This window comes from Anser cygnoides, chromosome 1 (genome assembly GCF_040182565.1).
Source record: "Anser cygnoides isolate HZ-2024a breed goose chromosome 1, Taihu_goose_T2T_genome, whole genome shotgun sequence".
Lineage (NCBI taxonomy): Eukaryota > Metazoa > Chordata > Aves > Anseriformes > Anatidae > Anser > Anser cygnoides.
In genome coordinates, this window is record NC_089873.1 from 66,908,823 (window position 1) to 66,935,053 (window position 26,231).

The 26,231-nt window shown below is 43.6% G+C and overlaps 1 protein-coding gene across 3 annotated transcripts in view; it reads left to right on the top strand.

The window, feature by feature from the left end:
- The window catches only part of CECR2 (CECR2 histone acetyl-lysine reader), a 100,500-nt gene that overhangs the window by 25,027 nt on the left and 49,242 nt on the right, over positions 1 to 26,231 (top strand). For all 3 annotated transcript variants that reach the window (XR_007169601.2, XM_048080445.2, XM_048080541.2), the window contains exon 2: positions 22,910 to 23,004. Coding sequence is in view for 2 of the 3 variants with exons in the window: in XM_048080445.2 (XP_047936402.1) it covers positions 22,910 to 23,004 (95 nt within the window). In the remaining variant the exon portion in view is untranslated. The remainder of the gene's footprint in view (positions 1 to 22,909; positions 23,005 to 26,231) is intronic.

Below are 26,231 nucleotides of genomic sequence, written 5' to 3' on the forward strand. Positions count from 1 at the left end.
GCCAGAGAGGACAGCTGAATGCAGTGATTTCTTTTCAAGCCCATGCAATATTTTACCAGAAGTTGTAGACTTAGTGGTAGGGTTTTTTTGTTTTGTTTTGTTTTTTAAGGAAGTAATTTCCTACACAAAAGGGAAGTATTTTTTCATGCAAGACATGATTAAACTGGAATTCATTGCCACAGGATGTTGTGGATGCCAGAAGTCTAGATAGGTTCAAAAAGCAATTAAACAAATTCATGGAAGAGAAGTTCATCGAGGGCAATTAAACACAAAGATACAATCTCTGGCACAGGAAGTCTTAAGCCACAGCTTGCTGGAAGCTGGTGGGGGGGGGGAGCCTTATGGTATGCTTGTACCATTCTTACGCACCCTCCAAGTATTTGCTGCTAGTCACTGTCTAAGACAGGATATTTGGCTACATGAACCTTTGGTCTGAGGCAGTGGCAGTGTATCTGCTGTGCTGTAGACGAATCATGCAGTGCTACATTTTTACTAAGGAAACGCTAACAGCTTGTAGGGATTCATGTGTCCCTCTGGAGTCTTCCAGCAAGCAGAATCAGGGCAAGGTCTTCTGGTGACAGAGCTGCCCTCACAAGGAAGGGAGGCAGAGAGCAAGGGGAGCAGTGGGAAGGGAAGTAAAATAAAATGGGCTGCTCAACCCCTGTCCTGCTGCCACATCACGTGCTACGCAAAGTGCGCGTGGTATGGTGTTTGTGGACGGGCTGCAGACACTTCGTGTGCTTCCAGAAAATGCGTGTCTGCGTGAGTCCCGTCTTCCAGTAACCTGCCCTCGTCTGCCAACTGCTTTCTCTGGTATGTTCGAAGCACAAGCAGTGCCTTTTATAATGGACTTAAAATGAGACTTAATGTTGATTAATAGTATGTAGATAGATAAAGTAATTCTTCAGATGGAAAATAACTTGGCTTGTAGCCTTTCCTTTAGTTTTATGCTTCGTGCAGTTTCCTTTGGTCCAGAAATGTAAGTAAAGCAGTGTTAATACGACATTGTATTTAGTGCTGTCATTTAAGGTAGATAATGCATGCTACTTTGTTACTGGAAAGCGTTTGTTTTGTCTCAGTGTTGCCTAATTTATATTGAACTGAAAAAGCAATAACCAAAAAAACTCAGGTTCTCCCTCCCTACCCTGGCAAACCTGTAATTGTAACCAAGCTGCACTGCGAGAGGATATACATCAGGGTGCCACAGGGATGACAATTAGTTTTTCTTAAATTTACTAATGATTCAGAGAAGGAAACTGACAGTGTATTAATCAAATTCATGGATGTTTAAAATGCTGAAGGAGTATTACTCAGAAGTGTAAGAGCTTAGAAATTAAAAAATTTTTTAGAAAATTTTTTTTAGAAATTATGTTTTTAAACAAAAAGATAAAATTAAAAGTAATTCAAGTTGGAAAGTCTGTGCTACTTGGATATAAATAATCTAAACCAGAGCAAGTTGGTGGGGATATTCAACAAGTGAGAACAAGTGTGCCATGTCCTGTGACTTTTATCCAAAATCTCTCAGTACTTACTATTTTACTTGAAATTTCATTTCTTGAAGATGCTTTGAAAATATGATTTAAATCTGTCTCTAGTGTAGAGAATCAAAATTAACCCAGTGTTTATCATTAAAAGATTAAAAAAAAATCTTGTGAATCTAATAGGTCATGTTTGTTGTGGGCCTGACAGTTTTATTTTTGAATGTTTTAGAGCAGTAAAGCAGACCAGCAGCTCAAGATAGGCTGTAACAGCACGATATGTTGCATGATGTTTTAATCTTAAATATTTGTTAATACAAAGGAAAGCTACTGGCTGCATATAAAGGAATATTATACCGTAAAACTTGTTTAAGACTGGCAGTAACCCCTGTCCTTTTCTGTGACTACACCTGTGTGTGATGTGCCTGTTTCTGAACATTAATATCAAAAATTTAAAAGTTCACTGGAAGTCATAGGGTATTAAAAATAATAATAATAGAAGAATGATCCTATTGTAGAGAAAGATTGTAAGGCTCTGATATATTCAGTGCTTACCTGTATGTAAAGGACACACCAAGGGAGCCAAGCAAATTGGGTGATGGAAATCATAGGCTGAGCTGAAAGTGGGGGAAAAGTGATTCTGAACACGAGGAAGTGCTCCTAAGCAGATACAGGAAGCTCGAGACGTGTAGTAGGCAAATAGTTAGAGAAGTAACAGAGAATATCCCCCAAATGGACCAGGGTTAGAAATGGGATCTCATATGCCTTCTGTCTCTCTGAATTTTATGCATAATAAAGTGAGTTGGAAAGCAGGGGATGGTTAGTGTTAGGAACCAGCAGTGTGTTCATCTCAGCAGTCATCAGGATTATTTGACAAAGTAGAAGAGTGGGCACACTTTGGCCATGCCTTCTTTTGACAGAAGTGGACTAAGTACTAAACAAGTGACTTGGGATTTATCGGAAGGTGTGAGAAGGGATTAGATGGCCAATGTCTAGTGATCTTCCTGTGTGAGATAGTCCTTCGTGTTTGTTGTGAAGGATGCAGGCTAGCTTTCTCCTTGCCTAAACTCATGTGATGTGGGCCACGTTAGTGACCTGCGGGGCAGAAAAACAGCCCTCCCTGCTGCCCTAGGCAGCCCGTCACCCCTTCAGCACTGTGACAATGTCCACTCCAAATTTTGTCCGTGCATGATGCAGTTCAGCAACAGCTGCTTCAAAGTCCTCTTGTTGATCTGAATGAATGTGCAGGTATAGGCAAGACCTAGGCAAAAAAAAAAAAGCCTCCTACTTGGCTTGGATGTAAGTGTGGGTGACAGCAGAAAGAGTTAATGTCACCTCCTACCAGTCTAGAGAAGGCTGAAGGTTTTGGACATGAAATGCTCCATTTCTCAGCATTTTTTCGGCTATTCTTTTGGTGACTTAAACCATCTTTTCCTTGAATGCTGCTCACACAATGAAGTTAAAATCACGTCTTCTGCATTTCCTTCCTCTTTCACGTTGAGGTACTTTCATGTCCAGGATTTGTCTGCCTCCTCGCATTGAACCTTCTAAGCAGGTTCTGGAAGAGACCACTGGCCCAGCTTGTTCTCGTTTCCTGTCCTGAGTAATGCCTAATATTAGATACCTCGTCTTTGTGGGATTTTATCTTCCTTCCAAGGGGGAAAGCTACAGAATTCTCTACTCCAATTGCTGGCATTGTTGATGTTTTGTGGTTTTTGATCTTACTGAGGTTATTGCTTCAGTAAGTACCCTGCAGAGAAGAGTTCTGTCTGTATGGGTGCAGCAGTATTTTCTTCGATCACTTTTAAATCTATTGTCTCTTATTTAGTTGGACAACTGCTTGCTCCTGTCTTATTGGGAGAAAAAGGGGGGTGGGAATGGAGAATAAGTGCATCCAGATGGCTTTCTTTGCCTGCTTTATGTATTGTATGCTTGGACCATTTCACCTCTTACTTATCACCCTCGAACATAGCCCAGAAATTTGAAAATCATTAGGGTTCTTATTCAGTAACCTTCTTCTGTGGATTGTAGGCCATCCAAATTCACTAGAGTCCAGCAGGTCTGTTTTGTAATGCATGTATTTTGTAAATACATCCTTAAACAAGTTCCTTTCTGGGGCTCTAATTTTTGTCAGCTCTTTCTGAAATTCTGATATTTTGTTTCATTACAAAGACAAAGGGATTGAATGTAATGTTTGAGACTGAAATTGTTTTCCATATTATTCTTTATTTCTCTCTAATACAAAACTACACATCTGGTCTGTGGTTTTGACAATGGCTGGACACTAAGCAGATGTTTTCCCTGTGTTGTCCACGAGAGCACTTAGATCTTTCTCCGAATGGTTGCAATTAATGTAGAACCCATCCGTGTCTACAATTATCTCAAACTCTTCTTGCCAATTTGCATAACCTTGCACTTGTATATACTAAAATTTATTTGCTCTAACTTGGGTAGATCTTTCAGATTCTCTTTCACAATTCTCTCTGCTTTTAACTAGCGTAGAGCAGTATTGTCAACATTTCTTTTTCCCTGTTTCATATTGTGCCCCTTTCCAGATCATTTAATATATTAAATGTTGATCATAGTATCCGCCCCTGGGACTTCCCCCATTAACCCTCTTGAAAACTGGCCATTTATTCATGCTGTTCGTTTTTTCTAAATTAGCTTTAATCTATTGACAGATGTTTACCTCTCACCCCATGACTAGTTTCCTTAATAGGCTGTGGTGATTAATATTACCAAAGGCTTTTTGAAAATTCAAATTAATTATATCTACCGGTTTTCCTCTAACTGGTCTTGATACTCCCTACAGAAAATATGGAGGTACCTATTTTTCTTATGTAAATGCCATGCTAATCTGGGCCTCCTGTATCACATTAATATAACTGTTATAACTACCCAGTCGAGCCATTTTACCAGGTGCTAAAGTAGGGTTTATAAGTGTCCATAATTCCCAAGTTCACTGTTGCTTTTTATTCGTGAACTTGTAGCGTTGCCTTGCCCTGCAGCTTTGCCACCTCCTATTTAATTTTAACGATCGGGCTACCAGCAAAATATGTAACATGCCGCTTCGCTCTTATGTTGCTTGAAAGCCAGGCAAGTGCTACCTGGGCCAGTTTGTTTCCAATTTAAATTAATTTTATGTGACTCCAGGCAGCAGAGGCAGGCTGCCCTGTGTGCTTACAGCGCCTGCTCTACAACCCCTGGCTGCAGGCGCCTGCTGTAGTAGTGGGGAGAGCCAGGGCATGCGGCACCGGCGGGTTCTGCATCCCACGCTGACCTGTGGGGCTCAGCCAGCGCCGCCTTCCTCTGAAGGTACTCACTCTGGATACGCTTTAAAAAGGCGCTCTGAGTATCCTTATAACCCCTTCACATCTTCACGGTTTTGGGAAGCATAAGCAGTTTTGTTAAAATTGTAGGGTTTTTTTCTAATTTAAACAAGCAAGCAGTAAATCTTCATTTAAATATGATTTTAATGTGTTTTTTTTACCATTTACGTTAGTCAAAGATCCATTATCTCCAGATCTTGCTAAGAACTGCAGATTTATAGCCCAATTCAGGCTTTATATAAAACTCAATTTTTTTCTTTATACATGTTTAAGCAATTTATGGCGTTAATGTACAGTTACTTGGATTCATTTTAATAGCTTAAGTTACAAAATCAGAACCATTTCTTCATATTTATAGCATAGACCATTTGTTTGTGATCTGTATGGAAGTACTGTTGGGTAAAATTGGAATGAAAAGGATGGCGTTGGAGTTAGCAAGCTGACCTGCTTGCTTTTGGATCCTCTGGACCTTCAGATCTGTAGGAAGCCAACATCTCAGCATCTCACATAAAGTTGTTACTCAGAAATCGGAAGAAAGCAGTAAGTTTTCAGCTTGCAGCTCAGTGCTCTCCTGTGCATTTGGTGTGGTGCCTGGGTTGGAGTTAGCACCGGTGCCACCCGGCACCTGCTCCCATGCACTGTGCTGGTTTGCCACCATTGACCACGAGTTGGGTGGAGAAAGGCTGATCCATTTGTGAAGGAGCACAGCCAAGAAAACTCAACCAGCCGATGAGTTTTAGGATCAAAGAAATGGCTGATCTGCTGTGTTGCATCAAGTTACGGGGAGGAGCTGCTGCAGAGCTGCCAACAAGCTGACAGGCGGGACACCGGCAGGGAAGGTGGCACCAGCCTGGCAATGTTGCCATCAAGTTACATGTGAAACTTCATCCATGGTGAGGGGAATCAGCAGAAATGAAGAAATGTACTCTGCTGCTCGCAAATGGGGTCCATGCGTGTTAAGGTTCAGTTATCCAGTTGGGAAGATCTGGTCAGGGGTCTTCTCCTGTGTTCCCTGCCAGCGTGGGAGTCTTTTTGTGCCTCTTGGCAAATACTTCTTTTGTCTGTTTTTAAATATAATCTAGATGATTGGTAAAGTTGGGGAAAGCCTCATTCTTACTGTTTAGTAGTCATTTCAAGTTTCATTTTAGATAATAATGGTTTTAAAGATATTACTGTATCTTATGTGTTTGAGTGTAGTGCTTCAGCAGATTAAAAGACTATTGTTGATTTTTATAAACTTACACCAGTGTTGCTATCCCAAGTCAGAGTCTATTTATATTTCCTTTAATGATATGGTTAATTTTCAAATGACTTAAAGCTTATATTCTAGATTGTACGGGGTGAGGAGGAATAACCAGAAAGCTTTGAAAATGTTAGGCAGAGCATTGTTTCTTTATTGCTATGTACTCAAGGGCATCTTGAGTGTAGACTTGGATGTTACAGTACTTGTCACATTATGCCCAAGCATCCTATTCATCTCCCACTCTTGTGCTGTCACACTGACTCCTTCCCATTGTTTGCAGTGTTGTTTTTCAGAGGCATTGCAAACTTTTCAGCTCCATAAACAGGCTTTCAGTGTCTTATAATTTAACTGGATTCAATATCCCATCCCCTCATACTTCAGGAGGTGTAATTTCCCTGAGCTGACACCTTGAGATACCCTTATTTCCCCTGTCCTTCCACCCCTTGTGGTTGCATCCCATGCTGCACATGGTCCCTGTAGCCGGTGAGACAAGGTCCTGGGAATGCGAGTGCTCAGTATTTGCTATCCCAGCTATGCTCCTTCAGACACTACAGTGCCTCTCAGATGTTTAAAAAATTCAGCCTCGCAGCTTTCCTCTGCATTAAGAAAATATTTTCTTAGTTTTATGGAACAACAAAGTGAAATACCCAATATCATGAAGGAAGTCTGTGGCGCAGCTGGGAAATGAACTCTGATCTCTCTGTGCCTGTCCAGTACCTTAATTACATGATCATCTCCACTGCCTCATCTGAAATTCGTCTCTTGAAGTTGAACAAGCGTGTCAAACTGCATTTTTCATCTTTCTCTCGTCTCTGCTTATAGCTTGAGGCATTGGAGAAGAGTAGAGTTTTTACATGTTGGGAGTCTTCTTCAATACTGTTCTTTTATCCCCTCTTTTTTTCCCCTCTACCTGCTTACATCCCAAGTCATGTGAAATCAAATCTCTATTCCCTTCTACATCTGAAAGGCATTTTTCTATGTTCATATATACACTTGCCATGAAAAGTTTCATCCCTATTAAAACTGTATTCCTACACTTTTAATAGGGATGAAACTTTTCATGGCAAGTATTCCTACAGTTTTAATGCCATAACAAGATTTTTTAGGACCTTCACATTATTTCCTCCTCTGTGACATTCAACTCGAGGCAGCCAGTGTTTTCTGCATTTGCCATTTAAATCACGTTTTTTCCTGCTGGAACTTTGCTATGCCCAGCCTGATTCTGCATGGAATACAAACCCTTTTCTGCCTTGTGCACAAGAATGGATGTGCAGGGTTAGATCAAAGGTCTGTCTAGCCCAGCATCCTGTCTCCTGTTGTACAGCGGATACCCAGAGAAGAGTGTCAGAGTAGGGCAATTGAGCAATGATACTTCCCTAGACTGTGCTCTCAGCCTCTGGCTCATATTTGCAGCTCAGCAACTGCCTTTTGTATTTAACAGTCCTTGATGGATTTCTTTTTTTATTCTGATAATTTTCCTGTTTCTTCTGTGAAAGCAAATACACTTCTAGCATCCATAATATTCCATGGCAAAGAAACAGATGGTTTATTGCTCATCCAAAGTGTCTCTCTTTTACCTGATAATTTCATCTGATGTCTGTCCATTCATTTTTCAGAAGGGACTACAAGCATTCATTCTCAATGCCATTTCTGGTTTTATAATCTTTCATTGTTTTGTGTAATTGTTTTTCCTGCAGAAGCTTTCATGCCTTTGATCGCTGTTGCTGCCCTGCTCTAGCTCTTCCAGTTCTTTTTTTTCCAAATGCGGGGACAAGAACTGCATGTGGTGTTCAAGGTGTAGGATACACTCTGTTTATACGGAGGTATAATGCTATTTTACAAGTCTTTCCTAGGCTTGCCTATTATTATTAATTCATTTTTGACAGCTTCCACTCTATTGCCCCTTTCAGAGTTATGCACACTGTTGCCCAAGCTGCATCTCTGCTGAGCATTTCTCATGCACTTTCGCCTATGATCTGGACTCAGCGTTACTCTTGCTTCTCCCTTTTTATGCTTCTACTGTTATCTGAAAGAGCTTCCTTCCTCCATTGCTTCTACCCACCTTGATCTCTAAATTCCTGCCAGATTCATACTACTACAAAGCCATTCAAAAGCATCTGCTGTCTTTTTTTTCCCCTTATCTAGTGTACCAGCACTGTCAGGCAACTTTCTATTATGCTGGAAATAAAAAATGCCTCCAAGATTTGTGCCAAGCTCACAGAATGAAAATCCACATATGTATATCCAATCCACTCTTCTTTCTCCTTTTCCTCTTCACCATCTGTCTTCTAATCTGGTTTCTGTGTGCATTAAGGTATAATTTTACACCAGTGCAGATAATTTCATGTTTAGCTCCAGTTTGCACTGTTTAAGTGTCTTATATTAACAGAACTTAACCTGATCACAGTGTGAGTAACATCCCAAGGAAAGCAATACCGCAGGTTTTTAAGAAACAGTCCAGGGAAGTCTGGGGCCTCCTGTGTTCCTGTCTGGGAGTTTTTGGATAGCAATCACTGAGATGGTCTGTGTAACTTATGCATAATAAGCCTGTTCCTTGTCTGTGTTGGACCCGCCGCGCCACTGATGTGCAGATGTACAGCATGTTTGCCTTCCAGACGCGCTTGATTGCATGTAGGCTCTGCGAGTGGCAAACACACAGTGCTGGAGAGGTACCAAGTGCATCATGTTTGCTGCCTACGTTGTACGTTTTGTCAGCTCAGAAGTGTTTGTCCAGGGTTGTCTCGGAGGAGTGGTGCTGGCTGGGTCTGTTGTAAAGGAATCTGCAATCGGGTGCCTTTCTGTACTAGTCCTGTATTGCCACATCTTTTAAACACAAGCAGGGAATTGCAGGGGAGCTCTGCTCACAGCAGTATAACCTGTAGTTGCTATATCCCCATTACAATGGCAAAACTACTCTGATTCCTTCCCTCTGTCCTCAAAAGTGTAGCATCCCTTACAGTTTCAACAAAAAGGGTTTTCTATGGGCTCTAAGTGCTTGCAAAATTGGGTTTTGTGTTTAGGTGCTCCCTTGTGGACTTTGGTTGGAGCTGGCAGCGTGCATTCTGCAGGTGCAGTGAGGCAGGATCAGTGTCCTTTTCCCCTGTCCTCCATGACCAGCAAGCTCAGCTGTGGCGCAGTTTGGCAGGTCAGCAGTATTTCAGGCGCCCTGGTTGTGGGCGATGACTGGCTGCGAGGCTGCATCGTTACATTTACATTTAGAGATGTGATTCATAGAAAAGTCCAAATCAGATGTCTTCCCCTAATGTATAGCTTCATTCCATGTACCGTAGTCCGTTGGAATAAATGTTAGCTGAGCTAAATGAAACTGAATTAGAAGCAGATTAATGCTGCGATGGTCAGAAGTCTGGTCTGAGAGCTGTGAGACACAGTTTTACAGCTCTGCGTTGGGCCTCCTGTGTGATCTTGGGCAAGTCACTTATCTGTGAGAAGCCCACATGGTGGTTGTGAGCTTACATACTGTAAAGATACATGAAGTCCTCTTGTACATGTGTTACCAGGCTTATATGGAGTTGAAGACCAAGCTAACAAATTCAGCCCTTTGTCAGCTTTTCTGTGTCCCAAATAATATTTATTGGTGGGGGCAAATAAATAAATAAAATCCTATTTAATCATATCTCGCTAAAATGCTTGCGAATGTTGTACCTGAGTATCTGATGTTACAGGTAAATTATCTGTTGAATCTAATGTTTATGATTGTATTGGTAGTGGGATCTGCCTCTAGTACGTGTGGTGCAGAGCCATTCTGATGTTAAGAAAGGGACAAACAATTGGTAACCTCTGCTGCCAGGCAAGGGAAGTATGAGAGGGGCGGGGGTGGACAAAAGCTTAATCTTTCTCTCTCTGTTTTTCTAAGAGTCTGAGCTAATCAGTGTTAACTAATGCTGAAACACCTAAATCATAAATCTATTCCAATACTATATGACTCCCAACAAATAGACTGCAAACTGTTTGTGCCTTAGCTATTCTTTTCCAGGCTGTTCTGCGCATAGCATTTATTTCACACGGAATCTCCTTTCGTGGTCTTTGCGGGTTTAACAAAACTCCCATAACACTCTTACATCTGAGTCGTTGGGGCACCATTTCCTTGGATAGCTCCCTTTTAAGATAGCTTTAAGATACGAAATCGCAGCAAGGAAGTCCGAAGACTGGTGATGCAGTTGACATGCTCATCCTTCACCCCCCCCCGGCCCCTCCCCAGGAGCTGGGACTCCTGCTTTCTGCTATTGTGAGAATTAATCCTTCAGTGTTCCTCACTGCTTTACCTTCCACATAGCCAATAAGCACACAGGGGCTGGAAGGTTGGGTGTGTGTCTGAAAGAAAGAATAGCACCGCATCTGCTTTAGCTCTTCTTCAAGTGCTGCTAGGAGGAAAAAAAGTTTGTTTTTTGATTGTAAAACAGCTGTGATACCTCAGTTTACACAAAAATTAGTCTGGTTTTTGGGGGATTTTAATTTCTTAGGTCTATGGGCTGGGGGAAGCAAATTCTTTGCATCCGAGATAGGAATCAGTACAGAAACAGTTCTGGATGCTGTTCCTTGACTGCTGGCTGTGGATATGCTCCTGTGTTGATTAAGGCTGCCCACAGTAAATGCATACAAGGGATTTTTATTCCCAAAACTTATTTCAGAGGAACAGGAAGTGACATTTTGTTGCTGTGGTTTGATAACTTTCTTCTGTATGAATCATCCTGCAACGAGCAAATTTTGTGGTCTGTGGAGTACAATGTGATTTCTTCCACCCAATTGAAAGAGAAAAAGCAAAGGAAAGTGGCATGGAAGTTATCGAGTTAAAATGGCTTCCTGAGACTTCTGTATCTTTCTGAAGGGAGAAGAGGTAAGAGCAGTCATTGGAGCTTGTGTTGCCAAAGGTTTACTGGTGAGGCTGATTTACAAGAGATGCAAAGCCCATCAGCAGTGGGACTGGATTTACCCATCACCTCACTCTGGGCTTCAGTCCTCTGGGGCTGACCAAGTCACAGTCACCTGTGCCCATGGGCAAGTAGATATTTTAAATGCTAGCAGCATACAAATGCATTGATCAAAATGTTGATGTATGCAGAATACAGGTGTAGTCAGTCTTGAAAGATGTGAGTCTTTCAGATGCTTTCAGATGTTGTGGTGTGTAGCACAAGTAAAGCTCTGTGCATGCCCTCCTTTAAGGAGTTTTTAAGGAGCTTTCTTTTAAGGAAATCATAGGATTCCTTTATACCAAAGTGTTTGCTACGCACTCTGTCATATTTCAGTCAATCCCAGCTCATGCAGCATACAGTCTAATTTTAAACAAGCAAGGTAGTGTGACAATGTGACAAAGTTAGAGTATTTATGTGGACCAGCTTTATGAATGGCTTAGACTCCCATGTTTTATTTAAGAGTTTAAATGACACAAATGTATCAAAGCCACAATACAAAGAGTATGTGGCTATGGAAGTTTGGGGGAGGAATGTTATGTGCCTTCTGCAAGGATACTCTAAACCAGTACTGACTTTCATAGTGGACATGCCTGGGATGAATTTATTCTCCAAAACTTAGTGATTGGTATTCTATGTGCTGAATGCTCTGCTTCATCTTGCACTTCTTGGTATTTTTCTGTATGTTTCCTTTGAAACTCCTGATTTTTAAAAAATTGAATTTTTTGCCTTCTTAAGCTGTTTGTAATGTGCTCGCAGTGAAATCTGGTCCCGCAGAGGAAGGCTGTTCTCTGAGAGTTGCTTGGCCAGCATTGCTTTCTCTGAACTATGAATTTTTGTTCCCCAGTTTTGCTCCCTTTGAGTATCTCCTTTGGATGGAAGTGCTGAACAGGATGAGATTGCTGAAAGATCTTAATTTTTTAATGTTGAAATTTTGGATTCTTGAGTGTATGAGCTGCCTGGTGCAGCTGGTCCTCGCTGTTATCTGTGGGACTTGCTGTTTGGAGAGTTTGGAGCAAGCCTGTATAAAAGAGAACCTGCCATCCTCTCTTGGTTAGGGAGATCTGTGAATAGTTAAGCTGGTTCTCGTTGTCTTACAAATGTTAAGCCTCATGGGAGACTTAGGTATTTGTCCCTATTTTGTGTGTATTGAAATACAGCAGAGAATAGTCAAGTGGGTTGCCTGAAGTCACCCAGCCTGACAAAGATGGGAATAGGTTTCCTGGCTCCCAGTACTGTACTTTAAACCACAAGATTAGTCTTTTTTGAAAAGGATAATCTGTATGTTCAAAGAAGGCTTTATAAAGCTCCCATTAACCCTGGTGCCGTACCTAGTGAAGAATCTAATTTATGTTCTGGCAAATGAAAGCAGTTTCGAAGACCTTAGTGCTGCAGGTCACTGTCAGACCTTCAAGGTCTGTTGCCACTAGTTTAATTTTTCTCCTGCTTGGATTTGCCTCTGTCTATCGTTTCTGAGAAAGGAGGAAAAAGCTGTACTCGTGGGGAAAGATTTCCAGAGATGTCCAGTTGCAGATAACCGAGAACAAGGTCCACGTGTGTTTTTTTTGCTATGCCTAGTTAATATACAGAATGGCTGATGATTCCATTCCTTCCTTGAAAGAAAGAGATATGTACCAGCAAAGCTCTTTTTATTGTATTTTATCACTCAGTCGAGATCTGAAGATCTGAATTCCAGTAGCCAGTGACTGGAAATGTCCTTTCAAACCAAAATGTTGAACTTCAGGGTTTACCCCTGAGTCCTAGAGCTACCTTATCTGAACACACTGCAGAGAGGAAAAAAATTTCAGTATCATTCTGTTATCTCCATCGAACACAGCGTATTTGAGAAGTAGCAGTACGTTAATCTCAGCATTGCTTTTACTCAAAGATTGCAAGTGTTTTACAGGGTTGGGTAAAGATTATCCAGCCTTTTGGTTGAGGGGGAGGAGAGAGACAGACAGACAAGTTTAGCTCTCATCACTGAATGCATGAAGTGAGAATAAGGGCCAGGGCTTTCCTGATCCCATTCTCTACTAATAACACTTTTACAAGCTGGTTATGTAATTATCTGTTACCGTTGTTTTTCCCTGCTTCAGGCAGATCAGCTATTTCATCCAACTGAAGCGTTTTGCGCGGATCTTTGGATAATCCAGTGTCATCACTGAATTTCAGGAACAAAGCTGGCTATTAGGTGTAAAAGAGATAACAGACCATTGTTTCATTTTTAAAAATGTGATGGAACAAGTCTGCATTTTTCTTCTTACTCTGAATGCGAAGAAAGAATTTGGGAGAGGAGAAACGTACTCTGAAATACAGTCTGTAGGATAAGTGTTACAGCGATAGACATAGTTTCTTGTGCATCTGGGCAATAGTTTACTGTCCTCTCAAATTATGACACTATTTGGCACTGTTTATAATATGTGTTTTAATAGTGTAGTTAGTGTTAACGTTTATGTACATAATTATTACTAACATTAGCAACAATTTGCCATTTCTGGCTAGTAACAATTACTACATAAATAGCCAAGTGTTTGTAACAGCCTGCAAATTTATTGGCTGTAAATGCAGCATCAAGTTGAGCTAGAGAGGAATTCCTGTATGGCGTGTATGTTGAAGACAATATTCATCCTGTGCGCTGGAAAGGCAGAGCTACAAACACTCCATCACCTCTTTATAGAGCAGCAGTGCCAGATGTGGAGTAAAACATGGAGCGTCCGTCCCCTGAAGGCACGATGGGCTCTGTTTCGTTGCCCTCGGCAAACACGAACCTGAGCTGGGCTCCTTCCAGACCTGGTAGTTCATTGCCACCTCTGGCCAAGGGGCGATGGTCGGGGTGGTTGCGCTTCTCCCGTCTGTACTAGCGTTGAGTTATTCGGAGTATGTGGCAAGAAACAGCTGTTGAGACTTTCCACTTAAAACCCCTGCATGCTCCCAGCTTTTGGCTTTGTTTTTCCAAGCAGGCCCTTCTCCCTCCTGCCTCTCCCCCGCCTGCGCGAGTGGGATGTGAATTCCTGTGGGTCCGGGGCTCTCGTCTCATCTGCTCTAGGCAGCCGCCCTGGTCACTAGGCAACGCTGCTGGGTCCCCCTGGGTTTTTCACCAGCATCCTCTGGAAGACGAGGGCTCAGTGGAGCAGGGCAGGTCTCTGTGCTGAGCAGGAGTGCCCGGGGAGCGTGGGATTCCCGTCAGAGCTGGGCGGCCGGCTGGGAGCGAATGCTGGATGGGGGCTAGGTACCGGCTGCTGGGGAGGGATGCTTTGAGCTTTAAAAGCTCTGAGGGTGCTTTTCCTCATGTCTGATGGAATACAGTTTTTGGACAGGACTGAAGTTTATGAGGACAAAGAGGTAACTTCTTGTATTTATGTTGATGCTGGGTTCTGTGGCACCATGCGTTACGAAGATGGCAAAGACAGCGCTGCGTGAGGAGCTGTGACTCACACTGCGATATTTAACAGACTTGGAACACCATTTCCTGTGACAAGCCTATCCCCAGGAGCATATAGCTCTCATTCAGACAGTAGCATCTGTGTTCCTTACAATAATAATAATAATAAAAATGTATAAAAGCCATTAATTTTTATTGAAGTGTGTCTGCACTGTGCAAGCCTGGAAGAAACTCCTGGATTCTGACAGACAAGCAAGGTGCTGGTTTTGGCTATCCAGAGTAGTGTAGGCTGTTATCTAAGAGTACAAATGTGGACTGTTTGTTCCATTTCCACAAGCTGATAAGCCAAGGAATAGATGTGTATTTTTAAAGCTTATTCTTAGACTTGAGACTAGGCCTGTTGCAAACAGGCAGTTTATACATCTGGGTGGCTAGCTGACCACATCATCAGGATGGATATCAGTTGGCAGCTATTTTCTATTTTTGCCATTTTTTCTTTGCTTAATGAATAACAAAATGCTGGAACTTGGATTTCAGCATACCACCACTGTGAGATTCATCTCTCAACCACGTGCACTGGTAGAAATCCACAAAGTACCTGTGTGTCGCTGCAGGCTCTCTCCAGCTTTTCTTTTGTTTGACCCGGAGCGAGGAGGAAGAATTTTTCGTGCCGATAGCACTTTAAGGCCAATCTCCCCGCTGAGCCACAAGCCAGGGTTTGTTTGCGATGGGTACTCTGTGGACTGCACTCAGCGCAGCAGCTGAAGGGGAGTCAGAAGAATGGCTGGCCGGGGAGATCAGATTAAAGAGAAAAGCAAGGCTTTACAGCCTTTTTTTATCTTAATGCATTTCACTGTTTCATCCCGCTTTTTCAGGCAAGGGTGAGCAGGAACCTTTTCCCCATTCAAAAGCCAGGCTGTCATTTTCAGTAGAGGGGTGAAAGGGTTGGGAGGGAATCACCTGAATTCTTAGAGGATGATCTGTGCTTTTTGCTTGTTTCAGCACACAAGAAAATAGGTGTTTTTTTTCATGATGTGCTTATCTAGCAGCAGCTAATAGCATCCTGGCGGGTGGGGGGAGCCATGTGAGTGCCGGAGCATCACTCTTCACTGTTACAGGAAAACTTTGATGGCGCGAGTGCAAAACAGCTGCATAGCTTGAATGCCATGCATTAGCAGCGCGTGCTGGCAAAGAGCAAATTGCCTGGGAGTTTTGGAAAGTTGTGCGCTAGAAAAGTGGAGGTTGGCCTTAAATGCCTCAGTCTAGAGGTATTGAAAGTGGCAAAAATTCCCTTTAAAAAGTTATTTTCCCAGTCAGTCTTGACATCTTTGCAGAAACTTTCACCAAGCAATCCATTCCAGATTTTGGCGTTCATCCTTTCTCTTCCCTGTGCTCATGCTGAGCAGATGAGCGCAATGGCCAGACCTAAAATGAAGAGCATCTACAGTCTGATCTCATCCTCCCTTGTTGCCTTTGGCTGGAGAAGAGGAGGAGCTTTGAAATCGGATTATTACTTCAAGCCTCTTGGCTTTGGAGCTACAGACTGTTCACCACGTTGCCAATGGGCTTAAAAGCTTAGCAGAACTCCCACTAGGTGCCCAGGAAGCCTCTTACCCTAGGAGACGGTGACATCGCAGGATCAGCTGTTCTTTATTTATCGTGCGGCAGAATCGTCCGGGGAGGTGCCATAGCCAGCCTGGCGTTGTTGTTTCCAGAAACAATGTCAAGAGCAGGTAGCTGTGCTGGCGTTGTTCCTGCCTACCTGATTTCACTCAGCCAAGGCGCAATGTCAGTTACTAAAATTTTTAGTCTTCAGCCACTGGAAGTACTTAGTAAATGGGGACACTAAATCCAGCATTTATGGAGAGAGGGGGTCAGGGGTGTCTAAAACATCCTATTTGGGGGGAATTCTAAGCCTAAAATGGTAAAGTCTACAAGTAAGTTAGCAATCTGAATGCATGTTATTCCATACCTGTGCAGCTACCAGGAGAGAGTCTTTAGGCAGTAATAAATGGTACCTTTCTTACAGAGAGGCAAGCAGGATGCAATTTGAGTGGACTTGGTTTCCTCTCATGCTGTTGTGTTTGGAGGTTATTTTCAGCTAGAGGAGCTGAACTTGTGGCTTGGGCAGTAGTGGTCAGCTACGATGTGAGAGCGTTTTGTGTTGTGTGGGGTTTTCTTGGTGGTTGTTCCTGTTGTGTTTTGTTTGAGGGCATGACCCCAGTACTGTTCCCATAAAGGCACAGATCTCTGGTTAGAAATTTAAGCATGCTGGTGTTGAGCTTGCTTTTCTTAATTGCCCTTCATGGGCCTCTTGGAAGTCTTCTGTGGGGTCTGCAAACCACAGGCTGGTGACCATTTGTTCTACTGAGGCTGAAATTTGTCTCTCCACAATGCTAAAGCCAGTTTGGTGCCCTGTGTGATGCTTGCCCCTCAGCCAGCATAACTGGCTTATGGTAAATGATGTAGATTATCTGCTCTGAGGGAAGAGGGGATTATTTTGAAAAGGAGAAATGATCCTGTGGAGGAAAATAGCACAATCTCCAAATGCGTTGGCTGCTAATACAACTGATCAAAAAGAAAAATGGCAGTGGCATCAAGTGTCAGACCTTATGGGTTCTCTCTTAGCTTTGCTGCTGAATGAAATGTGTCCCTGCTAAGGACACTGGGCTTTGTGTTAGTTTCTCCATCTGTAAAATTGCTCTGTATGTGGGTGTGTGCCTCCCTTTCCTTCACAGGTGCTGTAAAGCTTTATTAAATGTTTTTGAAATGCTTTGATGCTCTAGGATGAAAGCTACTCTGGAGGCATAAAGTACTAATGTGTAACTATTAAGCAGAAACTAATCACTTGTTACTTCAGACCTTCAGATGTACCCTGTCCATCTGAAACGGTACTTCGTAGGGGGAAGAAACTGAATGAGCAGCAGTTTTACATCATATAAGTGCTTACAGTGCATAAAACTCATAACGAATGTAGTTCTTGTCCCAAATCAGTTACCCTGCAGGCAAGGTGAGCTAGGAGGAGAGGAAAGTGTTATTATTAACAGTAGGCTGCTGGGTTGTGAGGGAGACAGGACTGATCATTCTGAAATCTCTTTTCAGTACAGTTTAGCCACCCAGCGTGAGCTGTTCGTATTTGTTTGTATTGCACAGCAGTGAAAAATCCCAGTTGCAGAGCAAGCTGCAGTGTGCTGTGCAAACAGGGGAGGGTCCCAGTCCCCAAGGGGGATCAGAGGCAAGCAGGTTGACACAGAGTACAAGATGACTCCACCATTCTGGGGCTGCGGGATAGATGATAGCTCAGTGGTCTCGGGTCACCAGCACTCTAGTGCTCATCCCAGATTTTTAAGCATCCTGATAGAAAGGCTAAAGGACAAAACAATGGTATGTCTGAAAACCAAACCTAGACAGCTGTAGCCTAACCAAATATGCTCATCAGAATTGGAAAGGGGTTGTATTTTGAAACCTCCTTGGGCTGAAGTGAAGGGAATTCAGTGTTTGTGCAGCCCTGTCCTTAGCCAAAGGGAGCTGTTAGGGGAAGGAAGATTATGGCTACCTACTGCCCTGCCAGCACCCCGGGATTTGGTCTTTGCAGGGAGCCGTAATGTGGAGACAATATGAGAAATTCTCCGTGGCTTTCTGTTTATAACCATCTCCCTAGTATAAAGCTGTCATCTCACACCTCTGCTTGGCCCTGGCGTAACATTATGCTCCTATTTACAAGGGCCTTGAAATAGCCTTCAAAGCCTGCTTACAGAAAGGCGAGGGAGGGATGTAGAGAGGCCTCTGAAGGCACTGGCAGACATTAAGGACTGACCTAAGAAAGAGGAAAACGAAAGACCTTTGCTGCGCCTGTCTTCCCCTCCCTAAATGATAGTCCCTTTCTAGCAGGGCAGCTCTTCTCAATCAGGTGTGTGCTTTTCACTATGATGTCTCAGATAAGAGGCTGCTTGCAGTGCCCCAAGTATCATTGAATCCCCTCACCTTGCACCCCTGAAGTTACCATAGAAGACCAGCTTGGCTTGTGGTCCCCTGGGGACAAGTAGAAGATGTTTCCTTGAGGAGAGCTGCCAACCCTCTCCCCAAGGTACAAATACAGACTGGAGGAGCCAGAGGCACTTTTTGCTCAGGAAGCCATATAGCCCCAGGACATCGCACATAAAAGGAGCCTTGCAGGTTTCTGCAGCGTCTTTGTCCCCAGGACTGGTGAGGCTGGGAGTATAATCTCTCAAATACTTGAATAACGGATGATGCCTCCAACCAGCTGCTGAAATTAAGATAATGTGGCTGGGAGACTCCATCAAGACCAGAAACCGTAGCTGCTTTACTGCAGCCATCTAAACCCACCGCTGTGTGCACTCCTGGGACAGAGTGCAACACCCTCTCTGTTTGTCACCTCAGGCTGGGAGCCTCAATAGGGTCCGTATTTTGAGCACTATTTCCATACAACGGCAGCAATCACATCCAAGGAGTGCACGGTACTGGGCTGCAGAAAAGGATCTGGCTGCAGGGGTGGGGGGGGGGGGTTAGGTAGGCTGAGTACATTGCGGGGACCAAGCACCACGGATAGACCAACAGGCTTGCTATGGGGCTGACACAGCAAGCAGCCTGTGGTGTAGCTGAAGCCTGTCACCTCAGCCTTGGGACTGCATCCTAGTTGCTGTTGCGTTGACCTCTTGCCGCCATTTCAGGCGGATCAGTTGGGTGCCCTTCGCACCAAAAGGGAGGGCATCATGCTCTTCTCTTTGGGATGCCTTGAGGATGGACAGTCGGTCCCTCCCGGAGCCCCTGCATCTTGAGCTGCTGCTTCTTCAGGGACAGTAGGGACACGTGGCGCTTGTTGGAAGTGCTTCAGACCTGCAGCTGACTTCTCATCTCCTTGCACCATCTAGGTTACTGTACCCTTCTTCTTTTCACACTTTCTGAAAGCCATGAATTTGCCAGACTCTTGCCTGGGTACCTGCCCTCGTTAATTATCTGTGAGGGGAAGAGGATGTCCTGGCTTCATTTAGCAGCAATGCAGAAATTTCAGCACGTGAGCTGGGGCTGTCTCAGCACGGCCCACACGGGTGGCTTTCGGCGATCTGCTAAACCCCTCAGCAAAAGCTTGTTGAGTCACTTGGGAGCATTGCCGTGGAAAGCTGATAATGGCAGCCGTATAGGAATAGAGCTGAGGGGATTGGGCTTTTAAACTGGTGGCTAACTTGGACGAGGCTTAGCCATGCTTAAACTGTTTATGTCCATCAGATCCAGCCATGGATGATTCAGCTCCAGCACAGAGCTGAAACCCGTGGCCCTGCACCTCCATGCCCAGCTGTGTCGCGACACGTGCTGGACCTCCCTGTGATTTTGGAGCCTGTTTTCTGAAACCAGGGCCGGGAGCTCGGTGAGGCCATCCCTCCCCAGCGTGCCGGGAGCTGGAGCCCACCCTGCCGGCTCCTTTCCCAGGGAGCGGAGGGACGGGTTCGTGGCCTCTTGCCCGGCCCGGCTCACCCTGCTGTGGGCCAGCGCTCCTCCCGGGCGAGGGGGTCACCCTTGCTCCTGCGGCCGCCTTTTCCCAACAGCCATTGCATGACTCAGAGGGGATTTAGTCGGGGCTGGGGGAGGGAAAGACGTTAAACAGGCTTTTCCCTAATGAGGTGTGACGCCAGCTGGAGAGGGGGAGAATCCTGCTTTTCTCCTGTCTGTTGCTCTCTCCAGCTATGGGAGGAGGAGGAGATGTGTCCCCCCCTTCCTCCGCTGATTTGCTGCCTCTTCTGTTTCCTTTCTGTTCTGTCCCCAAAGCGTTTTGGCAAGGTTCAGATTTCTGCGCTCACAGCTCAGTGCTCAAAGAGAAAGGGGAAAAACAAAAGGGTTGCAGGCGCCGGGGGGAGGGATGGTGGCGGGGAGGAAGCCCAGGCGCTCGCCCGGGCCTGGCCCGAGTGCAGGGACTGGCGCCCAGGGGCAGGCCTTGCCCTCAGGACCTGGGGCTTGGCGGCCTTTTTCTCCTGGGAGTCCTTTGCCCACCTCTGCTCCATGCCACTCTGCTGGCTGCTGTTGGAGGGAGGACTGGAAAAACAAGGTTTATCCCTCCTCCTCCACAATCTGGGCTGCGAACCCAAGAGGATCCCAACTCTTTGTTCATGGTCCTGAGATGCTGAGGTCTGCATCGTGTCATGCTCTCCAGCATTCCCACAGCACCCTGGGCATGTGGGAAAAGTTCAGCATTTAGACCTTTTTGGGGTAGAAAGCCAGAGAAATGCGTGCAGATAGAAAATGGTGGCACTGGCTCTGATTTGAATGGAACCAATGGACCCATCGCTGGGAAACGGAAGCACCTCTCTGCTCCTGTCCTATCATAAGTAGCAACCCAAGAGAAGTAGACGAAAGCTTCACAGGACGGTGTGTCAGCACCATTTTCTAAGACAATTAACCACCGCAGCCAAATAATGACCCAGAGGTGGCCGAGGGGAGGCAGCTGAGGCCGCTCCACCCTGTGTGTCCATCCTTGCCCAGCGCCTGAGGCATGTCCCCTATCTCCCCGAGCGACCTGCAGGCTCCCAAAATGTAAAGGTCACCCCCGGGCCTGGAAAACAATCATTGGTGATACAGGGCTATCTGAGGGGATTGTGGCTGCTGTTTAATGAGTGCTAGTCAAACAGCAGGCTGAAAGGGCTCACGGGAAGCAATTTAAATATCCCTTCGTACAAAAGGCTGTCACATCCTGGCAAAGGCAGGCTGGTGACTGACGGCTTTAGTGCACAAATGTACTGTGGGTGAGGGAAAGGGGGAGGGATATCCTGAACTGGAGGCTTACTGTTTTCCCCTTTATTGTGTTTCCTTGTATGTCATTTTGCACAAGTTCATTGTGATAACTTATTTGAACGTAACCAGGGATGCTTTAGCACATCATATACCTTTTTTCCCCCTCTGTCGGGTATATTTTGTTAGAGTGCAGATGACCACCGAAGTCCTTTACAAACAAAAGAAGTCAATGCCTCCAAAATACTATCTGCTTACCAAGTGAATTCACTTGGTAATTATTATTTACATAGCATGATTGCTGTTTGTATAGCAATAACATCACTCTACCTAAGTGATGGCAAGCAGTAACTATAGTTTTTGCGTTAACTTCTCATTAGGCGGGGTAGTCATCTCAAGGCCAGAACTGAGATTTTGGGGACTTTTCCTACCTCTGTGGCAGAGATGCTGTGTCAGGCTTGGGTTGCCCCTTGTCCTTTCTCTGCCTTAAGTTTTCCCTTATAATAGATATGTTTAATACATTCTTCACAGGGCAGGTGCCAGGCTTCTGGTTACGAATTGCTCTGGGTACTATGCGAGAGGTAAATAAGAGTGTTGTTGATAATGAAAATATGCCATTAATATGTTTCCAATAAAAAAAACTACAAGCAGCATTTAATCTGCAATCTATTATCAATAATTTTATTACTGCAGTTACTGCGGTCTAATAAAAAAGCACTTTCCCTTCTTTATTGGGTAAGTGCCAAAACGTTTATCCTTTATTCTCTGGCCATTAACCTTTATTCTGTAGCCATTAGCTTAGCCGTTTGTGTAACAGTCTGTGGAGTAACATTCAAGTAGGAATTTGTATTCAATCCATTATTTACTCTGAAACCCAAAAAGAATAGCTTCTTATGGCTATGTTATTTATCCATATTAAATCTTATTATGAAGGTAACTGCTGATGATCACACTTACAGGCAGTGGATTTTCCTACCGTGAGTGCTTCTTCTTGAATATGAATGAAACTGTAGCTAATCTATGAGCATTATGAAAAATGAAAAGCTTGAAATTGCTAACTGAAAAACACAAACTTTGCACAACTTTGAACAACTACATTTCAGAAATTTATCCTTTTTATTGATGAGTTTCTGCATCACACCTTTATACAAACTCTGTTATGCTGAAATAAGCTGTAATACTCTCCATTGCTCTGTGAAGGGTTGAGGCTTTGGGGCCAGGTCATGAGGTCTGACATCCCTCCACCCTTTCTTTCTCCCTTATTGAAAAAAAAAATGAAGAGAAATAAGTTAAAAGCAGGCAATTTTGATTATTTCTTTGAGGCATTTGCTTGCTAGCTTTCACCCATTTCTGCATACCCATCTAAATTTGTGCTTCTCTGTGTAGTGGCTTTTTGGGTTGCGCTTTCTGAGCAAATCTTTTAAATGAACTCACTAGTTTTAGTAAGTGGAAAACAAAGGAGAATGAAACTGTTGGTTCCTGCCTGTCAGCTGAACACAGCAGAAATCATGGGTTTCTTATTAGGTTATAGTATCGTAACCTCACTGAACCATATTTTTCTGTTTACGGACAAAAGCTGGAGTGTGTTATTCAGTAAAAGCTTTTCAAGGTCTCCCCATAAACTCTTGTGGTGAGGAGGTAATAGCAGTATTTTTAATGATGGGGAAGGTCGGCTTACCCAGCATACGCCCTGCTGCTGTGCGTGTACTTTAGGCCGCTTGGCTCTTTTTGGTCCTAATAAACTAAGAGCATATTCTAAGGAATTAGTCTGATGGGTGGCATTTTTTTCTCTCCTTTCTGCTCATTAGGAACTGGAAGCTGCTCTTCACAGGGATGATGTGGAGTTTATCAGCGACCTGATCGCCTGCCTTCTTCAAGGTTGCTATCAGCGCAGGGACATCACGTGAGTAACCTCGCTCTGTGGCTTAAGCGCTTTGCAAGGGGAGCTAATTAACACAGTCGTGGGGATGTTTCACAGCTTTGGAGTGATGACATAGCAGTGATCGGCAGTCACCAGCAATCAGGCCAGATTCTTTACTAAGTGGAAGGGAATTCCAGCTCTTCCTAGGCTGAGTTGCAGTTTTTCAATTTTACAGACGCGTTGTTAAGCAAACTTCTTCTTTGAGAAAAAAAAAAAATTCATATCTCATGCAAATCTATTTGATGCTCTGATGTAGCACTAAAGCATACGGAGAACATTCACAACTGCTCTTATGCTCTGAACTCTATTTGGTCAATTTAGTGATGCCACAGTAAGAGTTTAAATTATCATGTGTCTTCAACAATTTATATATGTTGTGTAGAATAACACTTGCTGCTGTGCAGCCACCTCGCTTGCGTGGAAGTTGTCTCTGCTTTACAGAGAGACAACTGTAGTTTTTTTCTTGGAAATAAGAGAAGCATTGAAAACAGTTCAGTTGCAGGATGTTGGAAAGTGCTTTGACATGTTCTCTTGATGTTTCAACATTCAGAGACACTTTGTTAGTGTCCACCTAAGTAGTTTCCAAAATGAGACATTTGTAGAACATCATTCTTTAGAGGGTCACTGCTCACACAGTGCAATGTGCTTCCAGTGATGATAAAGGCCTGTTGCAGTGCTTTTTATTTGTTCTTCTGTGAATCATGTTAATAGCAAAGCATAACTGGGGAGATGAAGACAGCTTGGCAACAGTTGCTGTTGCTTAGAAGAGGTGTTAAGCAATTCTGCTGTGTAACATTCCTCTGTTGTGCAGGGCTTTGGCTGGTACGTAGATGTAACCATAGGTGCTTGCACTGAAAATGCAATTTGGAATTAACTGATGATATTGAACCAAAAAAGATATATATCTGCCAATTAAGTAGTTTCTCTTGCATTGATGTGTTGACAGTCATCCTGAGTGTATATCAGGGCCTGAACCAGGCAGCTGCACTGCATTTAGTGTCTGTGAATGAAATTGATGTGATGAGAAGCTTGATTGTAAAGTGATGTATCATGATATATACAATCATGTATATGCCTTCTTCATTGAGATAGCTACAGAGCAATACAAACCTGCTTATAAACATGCCGAGTTTGTTTCTTCACACTGGAAACACCAGAAAGGTAGTGGTTTAAGTGTTTTCCCAACCTTAACCAGCCAGCTCACCCTTGTAGAAGCAGAGGAAGATTTGTATTTGAATTTGATAAGTTCGGCATTATCAGGTTCTCCTTAACTCTTGAGATTTAGGACTGTCCATTTAGCAGTTGCACTGTTTAATTGCCTCCCCTTTCTCAGCTGTTTTAATTAAGAAAAATCAGGCATGAATCATGAGTGAGTTGTTAGGCATTAGCAAGTTGTTTGTCTTTTGGGGAAGTTTGCACATGTACACATGCGTATGCGCTCATGCAGAGTAACATGACTCACCCAGCAGCTCAGCAGTGTGTAGTTATTCAATATTGTGTGTAGGTCCCAGTTAGTGTGTGTGTAAATACAGCCTTGGTTAACAATGAGGTGCAAAAGATGCAAGGAGATAATGTCATTGCAGAAGGAAGAGATGGTAACCCAAGCGTGTTTCTGTGCAGCCTAGGCAGTGTGTGTGCAGCATAGCTAGGTACCTGCGGAGCTGGTGCTCCATGTCTGTCAAGTATGAGAGGTGCTGTATAGGGGATGGAGGAGTGCAGAGTTACAGAGAACTTATGCCTTACCCAAAAAGTTGTGCTAGGGAAAGCATGAGGGTCCCTGAAGGCGAAACCAGCAAAAGCCTTTCAACAGCACCTCCTGCAGAAGGGGACAAACCCATGGTTGGGGGAATAATGAGAAGAGTATTTTCCCCAGAGGAGATGGGAACAGAGCACAGCAGGAGCAGTGTGGTAGGAATGGCTGAAGGAATGTATTAAGAAAATTGTCTGGAGCTACTGGGACTCTGGGGAGGTGGGTTTGGAAGCCCTGAGATGGAAGCAATAGGGGGGGTACCTGGAAACAGAAGGAAAGGTATCGTATGCAGAGGGATGTTATGAAAGAAGTAGTATTAAGATTTGGTCTGAATCTTAATCCTAGTCTAGTTAGTCTAAGCTTAGACTAATTGTTAGTCAGAAATCTGTAGATAAATGAAAGTGAAAATGATGGTGTGGTTATGCTTCTCAGAAACATACTTATCCAGCTGTTTATTTCATGCTTACACAACCAGCTATGGAGTATTTATCCAAAATAAATGTGCATTTTTAAAGCCTAAAATTCTCACTGTTCCTTACACATTTATTTCTAATACCTTTGTTCCCTCTATGCTGAGCTCAAGAGCCTTGGCTCGTGTACAGCTTTCCTACTCTCAAATTTGTCCTCCTTTAATGGTAAGCAGTTGCGCCTCTAACTGAGCTTCGAGTGAGTGCTCAGTGGACAAGGATGTGCAAATGTAAGAGGCAGAATTTGTGTGGAAGATGAGTTTAAATCTGGCTTTTTTCAGATGGGCCAGGACTCAATGTATTTTTCTGTTGCAAACGGTAGGTATTTGTCTTGCGTGGGAAAAATCAGCAATCTCACAGAACATCACAGTGGCATTACAAGAGCAATTTCTACAGTCATTTGTGCTCTGTATCCTTACGCTGAGGCTGTGAGCTGTTAACCTCTAGGCTGTAAACTTTGTTCCTTGTTGCACCTAGGAGGGGAAACTAGGAGCTTGTTCTCATTCTTGGTTTTGGGCTGGGGCACTGAGGCTCAAGCACAAGATGCTTAATATAACTTCCATATAAAATACAGTTTAGCTACTTCTCAGAGGGTTTTTGAGTTTTAATTAGTTTTGTGTAGTGTCTTACCTCTTTGATGACCAAAATGTTATCTGTCTATGCTTTCTCACAGTCTGTCTGAGGGTAGATTGCAGTTCTTGTCACATCTGTTTTGACGGCATGCAGAACTTACGGCTGAGCTGGGTTGCCTGGCTTTAATCATGCATCATAAAGGGGTATAAAACTGTCACATACCTTTGCTAATTATAATGTGCTCTCAAGTAATTTTGGAAGTAGAACCTAGCTGTGAGAGCCCTTCTAATACACAATTTAACATACTTTAATTTGATTTGCTTATTACTTGGAAAAAAATATTAATAATTCTATAGGGTTCTGTGATTCTTGGTTTTGAAGTAGAGCAGTGTAGTCTGCAGCTTTGCCTTGGTTTTGAT